This window comes from Triturus cristatus, chromosome 1_2 (genome assembly GCF_964204655.1).
Source record: "Triturus cristatus chromosome 1_2, aTriCri1.1, whole genome shotgun sequence".
In the NCBI taxonomy this organism is placed as follows: domain Eukaryota; kingdom Metazoa; phylum Chordata; class Amphibia; order Caudata; family Salamandridae; genus Triturus; species Triturus cristatus.
This window is the reverse complement of record NC_140580.1, coordinates 442,763,893-442,776,077: the sequence shown is the minus strand read 5'-3', so window position 1 is coordinate 442,776,077 and position 12,185 is coordinate 442,763,893. Positions and strand designations below refer to the sequence as shown.

The 12,185-nt window shown below is 44.6% G+C and overlaps 1 protein-coding gene across 5 annotated transcripts in view; it reads right to left on the bottom strand.

Moving 5' to 3' along the window:
- MYOF (myoferlin) overlaps window positions 1-12,185 on the bottom strand; it is a 591,005-nt gene that overhangs the window by 33,098 nt on the left and 545,722 nt on the right. For all 5 annotated transcript variants that reach the window (XM_085606131.1, XM_085606127.1, XM_085606128.1 and 2 more), the window contains 2 exons: window positions 4,259-4,347; window positions 4,072-4,167 (listed from right to left, as the gene is read on the bottom strand). In XM_085606131.1, coding sequence (XP_085462257.1) covers window positions 4,072-4,167; window positions 4,259-4,347 — 185 coding nt within the window. The remainder of the gene's footprint in view (window positions 1-4,071; window positions 4,168-4,258; window positions 4,348-12,185) is intronic.

The window sequence follows — 12,185 nt, the reverse complement described above, 5'->3', positions numbered from 1 at the left end:
GACAGAATCCCTGCCACACGTTTTTGCTTATAATGTTTGTGTTCCATGTAAAATCCGCATAGAACCATGCAGTAGTACTGACTCTCCTTGTTAATTTTGTCTTTGCCTTCTGCCTTCCCCTTTTTAAATACAGAATTCAGTTGTAGCTTGTGATTAAAATACTTCAGTAAAAATACTAGCTAGCTGGATGATTTCTTAACTATTATATGTCTCATTGAGTTTGGAGCTTCTACCCCAAGCTACCTCCCAAAGTAAGACCTCGACTTCTTAACTTTATTATCCTGAGTGTTATGCGCTATAGGTTTGTACCCTGTGGGTTCTAGAGCATCGTAGTAAAAGGTTCTTTATTTTTGCAGGCACAGCCCAGTAAACCCTGTTGTCCTGGGAAAACATTTCTACAAGTAAACTCAAGAGTCCATGGCTCTACAAATGACAGTTGATTATAAATCTGACAGTATTCTGATTCTTGTTTTGCTTTCTTCATTTTGCCACTAATATAGTTCTAGAAATAACCAAGACACTTTGTTCAGCCCTTGTAAGAAACTGGCTCTATATATACTACACCAAAATGAGGTATAGTGTGTATAGAGTCCAAGAGTCCCCAGAGGTAAGCAGAGGTTATAGTTAGATAGAACCTTACTCTCGGATTGTGGTAGCTTGGTCGAGCAGTAAGGCAGTATCAGAGGACAGTGTTAAGCATTTGATGTACACACTCAGTCAGCAAATGAATTCACACACTCAAGAACTGAACTCTAGGCCAAATGTTTTTGTATAAAAAATTATGCTGTTTTATTTCTATAACCAAGTGAGCCTGACACAGGTAAACATAAAATACGTTGCAGTAATAAGTTACTTGATTGAAATACAGTTCGAAAATGCGGTTGAAATTGTACTTGCTTTGATTTACAGATAATGTAGTAGATTGCAACACTCAGCAAATATAGTACATTGGAATGAATAGACTTTTACAACAAATTGCAGGTAAGTTGCTTTTTCGTTACTTTTTCCAACTCAGTGCTGGATGCCTAGATTCAGCACTTGGACATTTCCTGAAAACAGGTGAGTAAATGCGTTTTAGTTATTTGCACGATTTGCAAGAATATTGTCAGTTTTCAAAATTCCACACTTAAAAACTTTTTGGAGCAAAAGTGTCAATGTTATCCTATGGAAGGTAAACAGGTTAACGGTTCACAGGTAAGTAAACAACTGTGGGAGTTTAGGTTCTGGGGTTAGACTCCGGCATCAGCCAGGGTCAGTGATGCACTGTTGTTGCACCCTCAGCGGCGCTAGGGCGGCTGGGTGCAGTGTGTTGAAGCCCAATGTTATCCTGTGGAGGATAGGGGGTCTCTGGTTGGTGGCTGCTGGCAAGCAGGCCACTAAGTTGTGGGCGTAAAGCTCCTAGGGTTAAGGTCAGGGCAAAAGGGGAAACTAAGCAGAAGAAAAGGTGCACCCTCAGCAGCACTGGGGCAGCCGGGTGCAGAGTGCTGTTTCGACGTTGGGCTCCCTGTTTTCAATGGAGAGCCTCCGGTTTGCAAAAACACTGCAGGCAGGGAGACGAAGAACTTGGAGAGGTAAGTTGGGAAGTTAAGGGTTGGCTAGACACCGTCAGTTTGGGCAAACAAGGCTGTGGAGCGTCGGGTGCAGGGGTGTCTTTTGGGGTCAGATCTTCTTACCAGCTCCTGGTCGCGGTTAAGGGGGCCTTCTGGATTTAGGCTGCAGGCGTCGGCTGGAGGCTTGAGGCAGGTCAGGGGTCGCCAGCTCTCGAGTCAGGGTCACGGGGGGGACCTCCTCGTGGTGTTTGTCCACTCTAGCTCGGGCCGGGTTTGGCAGGTGAAGAGTGCGCTGGATTTGAGGTCTCTGGCTGGCACCAGAAGCTGCGGTTTGAACAAGTCCGGTGTTCATGGGAGATTCAGTCTTTGAAGTGACGGTAGGCAGGTCCTCCTTGGTTTTTGGGGTGGCTGGCAGCCGGACACACCAGGATTTCGCAGGAGCAGGTTCGAGGGGAGACAGGCCTGTAGGGCTGGGGAAAAATCAGTGGGCGTCGTCCTCTTGTTAGCTCTGCACGGCTCTTCACCCTTATCTTCTTTTCTTGTTTCTGGATCTGAGGAAGCAAGGTTCATGGTGCACCCTAAATACTAAATTTAGGGGTGTTACAGGTAGGTAAAGGGCAGAGACCAATGGGTCCCTTCCCTGGGGTGGGTACACCCCCTATTCTGCCACTCTCCAGTGGGAGGGGGGCATCTTCAAGATGGCGGGGACTCGAGGTTGTGCTTCACCTCGCCTCCCCCACCTGAGGGGTGGAGTTGGCAGAGGTGGGCACACCCCTCTTCCTCACTTGTTTTTCCCACCGGTTCTCCCACCCAAATTGTGGGGTAGCACCAGTGGGAACCAGTGGCTGAAAGCAGCAACTGGACTGGAGGGGCTCACAAAGGCGGCATGCCTTTGAAGCTTCCCCTTCGTGAACCCTGCCCATTCTGGGGGAGGAAGCTTGGCACCTCGTCCCAGGATATGCATTGTTTCAGGCCCCCGAGAGCAGCAGCTCTAGGCCCAGGGGTCCAGAAACATGTCTGGTGGTGGCAGCCTAGGCAGCCACTCAGTCAGGTCACTAGAAGTTGGTAGAGTTTCAGGGGGCACCTCTAAGATGCCCTCTGTTGTGCATTTTACATTAAATACCACACTGGCATCAGTGTGGGTTTAACGTGCTGAGAAGTTTGATACCAAACTTCCCAGTCTTTAGTGTAGCCATTATGGTGTTGTGGAGTTCATAATGACAAACTCCCAGCACCATATACTCTTAATGGCAGCACTGCACTTACAGTGCCCAGGAATGGGCTTGGGCACGGTAGGGGTACAGGACTCATGCACCTGTACCCTCACCACTGGCATAGGGCATCCAGCTAGAGGGGTGACTGATGTATGCCAGGGCAAAGGTTTGGGGGCATAGCACACAGAGATGTGTGCCATGTCGACTCTTCACTTTGTTCTGCACCAAGACACGCAGCCTGCAAAGGCACTGTGTGAGTGTCAATGTACAGGGCCTCTAAGGGTGGCACAATAAGTGATGCAGCCCTTAGTGACCTTCTCTGGTCACAGTGCCCTGGGTACCTGTGGTACCATTTACCAGGGGCTGACATGTGGCCAGAGATGCCAATTGGGTTTAGGCTTCAATGCAATGCCAATCAAGGGCACGCTCAGTCAAAGACCATCAGCAATTCAGTAAAAAGTGGGGGCATACCATGCAAGAAAGAGGGCACTTTCTCACAGCCCTTCACAATTATCCCTTTGGTTCGTCTTCTCCTAAGCTGTATAATGATTGATAATTTTGCAGGTAGTTAACGTGGTTACGTTTTAAAACATGAAGTAGGTTAAAAATCATGCAAAAACCTACTCCAGTCAGCGATTCACCTACAGAGGAAACTTTTTCTAAGGAAAATATCCTTGAAAAAATGTATATTGGAATTTCACCCATGGTCAAAGGCAACAAATCTCTGAACTTGATACAGCTGTGAACTTCGCACAAATTTTATAACAGAAATTAAAGTGCATCAGCCATATAGGATTGCCGAAAGCCTTCATAATGTCCACCATGGTGTATTTCCTTGTTCAACACTGCATAACCAAAAACCAAGAGCAGATAATTCTTTCTAGTGTGTCAAACCCCACGTGCCAAATGTTTACACCTTTCGGACAAGAATGTTTTCGCATTGCTAGATAAATTCCAATAGCATAAAATTCTATCCAACAGGCGTGCACATGCACATTTTGTAATAAATTCAATAAGTTTGCATAATTGATATCGGACTTCAAGGACGTCACAAAATCTAGCTTAAGTACAGTTCCTTCCACGAAAGAAAGACCACTGAGGCTTCACATTCGAACTGACATATAGCAAGTGATTTTTTCTAAAAAGAAATTGTGTGTCTGACTTATTGTAATAGTCATTATCCAAAAGCAAATATTGACTCACTCTAGATGGCTTCAAAACATCTGCTGTAGAAATGTCAGGCTTCTAAAGGATATCAGAACCACTATTTTAGCAACTTCTCTTTAGAATATTAAACCTTTACTCACCCTTTCACGTAAATATCACTCATTTCTTCTCCTGTGATACTTTTCTCATCAAGAATAACGTCTTTAGTGTTCCAAATAATGACTCGAAGTTGGTAGCTGTAAGACAAGTGAAATCTCAGTGAGTGTTATCAGTGTTGATAGAATGTTGCTGCCATTTTCCCTGCAAAGCTGTATTCTGAATGCTCACTTTTTAGCTTTGCGGGGTGCAATGTTGAAAGGTGGCCCAGGGGGTCCTTGGCTTTTAGGGAAAATGTCAACCCACATCTGAATCTTTCCCTACAAGAAAAGAATAAACAAACATTACACTTGGACGTTAAAGTGTGGCAGATACAAAATATTTTTCAGCACAGTGTTGTAAGAGCCATTACTAAAACCCACTAACCACTTGATCAGATGTCTTCCATGGGACAAATTGTTATATAGGAAGGGTGGGAACCAACACATTTTAATCATGATACACTGTTTAGGCACCAACTTCCTAAATGACAATTATAAAAACAAGCATTGGCATAGCCATTAGGTCTCGCCTTTGGGACCTTATAAGTATTTAGTTATGCAGCACAATATCATTGGTACAACAGCATCAACTGTTGCATGTCTAAACACTTATAAGGTCCCAAAGGCGAGACCTATTGACTATGCCAATGCTTGTTTATTTAGGGGTGCAAGAGGTATTTACATTCTATACCCCTGGTAGTGTGGCAATTTAAAATAGTCGACATTTATGAGGCCAGCTTTTTCAATTCATTCAGCTCTTGCAATCTTAAGGTCCATGCCATTAGATGGCCCTTCACTTAGCTGTGCTAACATTACTAAGCACATTGGGTCATATAGCGCCATAATCAAACTAAGAAACATAGTCCCAGAATGCTGCAGTGGAGAGTTTAGATCACCATCCTGCCACGAGACAGTTGACAGCTGTGGGTTCTGGGAGAAGATATTGACAAGTAATCATTTGCTGCAAGTTCTAACCACAGTATGGGCCGTTTAAAATCCAAAAGTATAATAATCAAAACAATGAATAAAAGTTTGATTCATAAATACCGGAACATGCCGCCTTCTCTTGCCACCTAAATTCGTTCAAGCCCAGTACCAGTCGCCTAACAGCAGAATACATTAAAACCAAGAATCGCCTCTATACTTGGAAAATGTATCAGCCTATTAATACCCTTCAAAAATATATTGCAACCAGAGCCCAGCACTTTATAACAGACTAATTAGAAAAGGTTCTAAGATCCGCCTCATAAAGATGAAATGCTGAACTACCGTGGGCTGGAACTGAACCGGTGACCTACTGCCTACACAAACAGCGCAGCAGAGCACTCACAGTCAGACTCTTGCCCGGTGCACTATCTCCACAGCCTTTTAAACCAACAACGGCTGAGTGCTTTCTAAAAGTTCACTTCTGGAATGCCCCCACGCTACCCCGCCCCCACTCCCACCCCAGGTTACAAAGAACAGTTTATCTGTGAATTATTAATCGGCCCTGCCAGGTTCTGGCTGTCGCAGATTATTTTGGGGCCTTTCCTTGGAGAGTAGACCCTGTCTTGCAGTAGCTAAAGATGCCCGCATGGGGTAAAAGAGCCGTCCAGACTGCTTGGAGTACAGGTGAAAGGAGGAGCGAGAAAGAAGCCAGAGAAGGCATGTAAAACACGTACATCTGTCCCAATTGGAAACAGGAGCTCGGGAATACAAAGGTAGATGAAAGTCTGCAGCATTTGAATGAAGGCCCGTATTACACCAAAACTCCCTGTCCAGGAAAAGAGGAGGCCAAGTAGGTAAGACAAGCGCGCGCGCCTCATGCTAAAAATGGGAGGGGTGGGGGGGGGGGGTGTGGCTGTACAGCACACCAAGCATTTCCCTTGCGGGAGCGAGCCAGAGGCACCATGTATTTGTAAGTTAATTACAAACATATGGTGTCAAGGGAATCGTCAGACGTGCACGCGTTGCCATTGAAGGCACTGGAACGCGTGACGATTTATATATACCTTTTAATTCTATCAACTTAGGAGTGTTTTGGGTCAAATTATGTATAAAGGAAGACCGTTTTATAATAGAATATCCAACTGTGCTGATATGCAGTATCGATCTGTGTTGTTTTCAGGTAGCTCATCTTCTCTAGGCACAGAACGGATCCACAAAGCTTTGCATACCTGTAGGAAGCTGGCTCTTTCTATAGTATATCAAAAAGAGTTATACTGTGCAAAGAGTCCAGGTATCCCTTATAAGTGGACAGGGGCATGCTCTTGCAATCCCAAGGTGCTTTCTTAGGGGTAGTGAGTTCTACCAGCTTTAGGTTCATCAGTGAGGAGTGTTAGACATTTGTTGCATATACACCTTCGATAAATGATACACACGGCTCAATGAGGAGATCCACACCAATTTATAAGAAGCATTTCCAATAAATTAGGTCTCGCCTTTGGGACCGTATACATTTTTAGCTATGAAGCAGATTATCCTGGGTAACGTTTTTCTGGTATTTTACTGACCTCTGCTGGTCGTTTTCTATCAAGACTGTTAAATAGAGGCAGTTGCAAGTAAAAAAGTAGTCCTGGGGCAATGCTCCAAAGCCCACACAAAGTACATACAACAGATCTTCTATACAGCGCATGCGCTGCTTAGGCTCAACCTAAAAACAACACTTATCTTTATATAACTTTAGGCGCCAAGATCCTCACAATTGGGTAAGCACATTCAAGAATTAGGAATTTTTACAGTTCTTTAAAATCGACAACAATTTCTGGAGCAGTAATGTTATCCTATGGTGAAAGACATACTGCATACAGGTGCTTTACAGCAACTTAACGGACCAATCTTCTGGACTTAAGGTGAGTATGGGGCAAGGTCCAAGGCAGCACCAACAGATCACCCCAGGCAGCACTGGGGCGGCAGGGTACAGAGGTGCTTTTCCGCATCAGGTGCCCTGTGTAAGTCAATGGAGATCGGTGTAGTCACAAAGACGCTGAACCAACAAGAGGGCTCAGGTCTCACGATGCTCGGGGTCGCAGGGACACCTTTAGTCCTCTTCTCCTCGGGCCGGGGCGGCCAGGTGCAGAGGTGTCCTGAGGCAACGAGTTTTGAACACCAGAGACACTTGCTGTACAGGGGGCCTGCACAAAGAGGCTGCAGGCGACGTCGGAGAGTCCACTGTTAGCAAACCCAGGGTAGGCTTTGTCTCTGTAGGGTGTGGGGGCCATGATGGCACTGTTAGCCCACTTCTACTCAAGCTAGGAATCACAGGTGCAGTGACACTTTCTGGTGTCTGGTTTTTAGTTGTCCGGAGTCCTTGCAGTTCTCCTGGGGTGCCTGCAGGGTGTGAGGGAGCAGCTCTGCTATTTCACAGGTGTTCCTGGATCTTGGGTGAAGGGCTGGTTGCCCTCCCAGGCTTTTGGAAACATAGCAGCTGCAGGACAAGTCGTCTTTGGTGCAATTGTGGAAGACAGCAGGCAGGCTAGCAGAGGTGCTGCCAAGTCAGTTGCTACTCCTGTGTTCTTACTTTTGTGGCTCTTCAGTGTTCGTCATCTTTCATATCAGCAGGATCTTATTTCCTGGTGCCAGGGGTTCCACTAAATACTAGATTAAGGAGTGTTAGGCGAGTGTAGGGCAGAGGCCAATGGGATACTTACCCCTGGGGTTACTACACCCCCATATCACCACTTACTGTGGGAAGTGGCATACACCTGTTCCAGAGTTCCTAATTCTGCCATCAGCAAGATTATAAGACTTCATTTTACGATTTCACATCTGGTTGCCCACCTTTGGGATGGAACTAGCTTGAGGTTGAACATGCCTTTGAGTATTAATTTTCCTGCCAGTCCAGGTGGGCTCTTTGAAGCTCCCTGCCTAGGAATGCTAGTTTACAGGTCATCCTGCAGGATGGGGTGTATAACACCCTCTGCCAGAGCAGACTGTTACTGAGCTCCTGAGAGTGTGGGTTTTCACCACTGGGTGTCAGAAACATGTCTGTGGCGGCAGGTTTGTTAGAACCAGTCAGCCAGGACACTAGTAGTTGGTAGGTTTTCAGGGAGCACCTCTAATGTGCTCTCTGGGTGTATGCATTAATACATTAATCACTGGAAAGAGTGTGGGTTCATTAATATAGGCTGTTTGATAACAAAGATCTTTGGTTTCAGTGAAGCCATCATGTATCTTTGAAACTCGTTTTTTGCCAAGTATATATACTTAAAATGGCTTCCCTGGTCATTTGTACTGGCAGTAATTGCACTGCCCAGCACATGGGCATATATGCAACCTGCCTTAGGGCTATAAGGCCTGCTGGAAGGGTGACTTACTTACACTGTATGCAGTGTCTACAGGCATGGCGCACGGCTGTGTGCCATGTTGTGTTTTCACTTTGGTCTGCACTAGGACATGCAGCCTACAATGGCAGTCTGTGCAAGTTAGGTGAGGGGTTCCTGGGGATTGCACAATAAATGCTGCAGCCCTTAGGGACCGTTCTTTAGCCTCCTTGCCCTAGGTACCAGGGGTACCACTTACTAGGGAATTGCAGGGGATGTCAAACATATCACCAATTGGGGAAACAATTGTACAGTGTAGGGAAAGAGATCTGGCACGGAGGACCTGGTTAGCAGGATCCCAGTGCCCTATGAAAATCACCTCAATTACCAGGCAAAAAGTGGGGGTGGTCATTATCAAAAAGGGGCACTTTCCTACAATACACATCCAAGGTGCACGCGCAGCTCCAGTGACCTCACTCCATCGCAATGACAACACCAGAAAGGTAGCCCTCATCTAATACTTGGGACTGTCCATGCCCCCTTTCCTTCTTTTGCTTTTACCCAATTTCTTTGCATCATGAGATTGGTCAAACTTCACAATCTAACAGGAATTTAAGCAAGAAGAATGTTTATCTACATGCAAGAAGGAATTGCCAAATGCTAGTAACTTGCTCTTCTAATTGATACCTTCCTTCTACAAGTTCTCATCATCAGAAAGACTCCTAATACAGTGGTAATGTGCAAAGTTGTGGGAAGATTAGAAAAAAGTAAAAGCTCTAAACCACAGCAGGATTGTTCAACCAAAACAAACCTGAAGTACCAGGTGCATTATGAATGCTCCTTACGAGTGGGGCAAGGTGACACCATTCAGCCCTAGATCCATGAATATATGTGAGATAGGAAAGTGGGAGGGGCCCCACGCCACCTCCTTCAGGTGGGGTCCCTTCATTATGTGTTATACCACTGTGTCGTGCCATGACAAGCCACTGGAACAGGTTTGTTAGGTTGTGCTGTGCAATTCACCTGGTTTTGTCTTGAACCACAGTTCTCGTGTTCCTGTCTCTGGCCTATGATGGCCTAAGTATTTGGATGCGTAGTTTTAGAACACTAACATGATTTCTATTTTTTATATTAATGTGTTTGATAGTTACTGAATGTTTACTGAATGTTTTGATGAATAATGCCCAAAACTGTGTTTGGGCACATTTTAGGATTTGAATTTGGTATTCACATACTGATTGTGCCTCTTTTTGAGCCCATGCACTCATGTGCCTTAGGACCCTTTCCTGCTCTTCCTTCTCACCTTCACGAACAGAGTGACTCGGCGCTGAAGGCATCACTAAATTAAATGTGTTGCTAAATTTAATCTGCATGTCTTCTCTTCCTTCGAAGACAGAAGACTCTTATGAGCATACTGCATTGTTTCAGAGAGAGCTCCGAGCCTTCATGACTCTAGGATGGAGGAGTTCAAAGTGATCAACTCTTGAATTTGGAGGAAGTAGAGTGGGGTAATTTGTAAGCAAGAAAACTGAGATAGATTATGTACATCAACAAGTACAAAATAGCCATTGGAAATTGAGATTCTTCAGTTGTGGAAAAGGCACCCACTAACTCCCAATGATGCCTGTTCTTGCGGAAAACTTCTGAGTTACCATACAAATGATTTACCCCTCTGCCACATGGGTTAGGATAATGGAGATGCTGTAGTTCAGTGCTGCGTGGCCTGAATGAAAGGGAAAAGTTTAGTACACCATTGTATTTGGTAGCAATTGGTATAGGGTAAAGGGTAGAGGCCTTTATCTATGCACTCCTAAAGAGGAGCCTATGGGCCCTCCGTGTAAAATCAGATTAGTCTCCTATCTTTCCTTCCGAGTATTTTTGTGTTTTGTGTGTGTGAAGCACTTAGTAACAGCATCACTAGTGCTATTTTAGGAGGGAAAGTGAACGAACAAAAATGAAGACCTCAAAAAAGTTGGCTTGATTTGCACTACAATATGTCCCAGTCTGGAGCTCTCCCATCTGCATTCGAAGAGATCCTGAGTTTAGGCGTCTAATTGGCAACATCTAAATCAATAACAGCACATGTCCCTCCACTTTATGAACACATAAGCAGACCTTGTGTCTGGTTTTCCTTCCAGCACCCTGTAGGTATATACTGGTACTCATGAGCCAGTACATAAACTCCCCTTTAACTTGTGAATCACATTGCCCTTGCATTGAGAAATATGTGGATCAGTTGCAGGACACTGTTGTGATGCCCCTCAACACCAGAACAACCCCAATATGGTAGTGTTGCTCTGCTATGAGACGTCAAAACAGAGATGGACTACCCTAAGCAGAGAAGAACTGCCTCTGACATAATGGACAGATGACTGAGACCTGTGTTGAGGACAAGCCTGAGGAGAAAAAACCCCCACTCAAGATCAAAGTTGTCTCTGAAGCTGCTCAATGCAACCCAGAAGCAGGAACACTAACAATCAGGGCACAGGTCTGTGGAAGAGACCCCAGCATACAGTATTTGCTATATGAGCTTGCTCCTTGCCTGGTCTTAGGTGTGTACACATGCCTCTCATAGTCTGTTATTTGGAAACTTGTCCCTATTGTATGAAGACATGGATGAAGTGTTCCTTCATAAGGATCCACCCCATTTCGTAGGAGGAGCATAGTTCCATAGACCTAAGTTTCTCAGTGGCCTTGTTGGTTTACAAATTTCAAGATAAAAACCACTATAGTTTTTTTTTTTATTTAACATATGGAAAGGACTATCGAACCCTAATTTTTGACTTCAGATACATTTTATCACACACAACCATAACTCATTAGCAATAATAAAGGAAGACAGTACAGCGATTGCTTTGGTTGGCAGGTTTGTCAGCGGGATATAGGATTTTTTTAATACGTATGGTGCAAAAGTGACCAGGACTGATGTACTACCTAACTAACTTTGTTGGGAACTCCAACAGACACTGTCTAGCAATTCTCTGCTGAAGTTAAAGATTGTTAAGAAGCCCTTTATCTGTGTTTTGAGACCTACCCAGACTTAGGAGACTTCCTAAGGCCTGCCAGTGATGAGCTGAGAGTCAGATACTCTTGTAGTAAATCTCAATACATTCCCATCCCCAGGGTCACAACATAGAAAACACGGGTTATGATCAGAATGTCACCAATAATCAACCTAGGGCATGAGCTCAGTGTTACTGCATTAGCTCAGCACGCAGTTGGTAGAGCTATAATTATATGCAGAACTAACGCTACCCCAGAAAGTGGTGCTTTCTGATTTGCTTACCTGATATTCCATTCATCTGTCGTGTAGATAAAGACCTATGTTCTTAACTATAGCTCTAGATTGAGAGTTACCCCTACTGAATGCCCAGCTGTGGTTCTGACCACAATATGGCACTAATATAGGTCTCTAACATTCTAGAGAATCTGCTGACAATCACACAAGAGGCGATTCAAACACTTCATACTTCCGTATTAGTATTGCAGTGTATGAAGTACCACCAGGTACTAATTCTCCTCATACCTGGAAGGGTAGGTGCAAACTGAAAAGCGAAGGGCTTTCCCCATTTGTTCAGCCTGTCCATGTGGTGCTTTACCATGCATAGTTTATGGGGCACATAAAGCATTTCCCGGATCTGAATCAGGAACACCACCTTTTCTTTCTTTTGTATACCAACAACTTTGAGTTGTTAATAACATTTAATGGAAGTTGGTATGTATGATGGGTATTGAAAATTAGATGGAGCACTGGCTGTACATTGATCTCTAGAAAATGAAAGTGAAAATGTTTCGGACATGCCAAGCAAAAAGGATTTCATAGCACATATCCCTACCTATTTGGGAAGGGAAAGTTAATATATCTCATACTGTTAA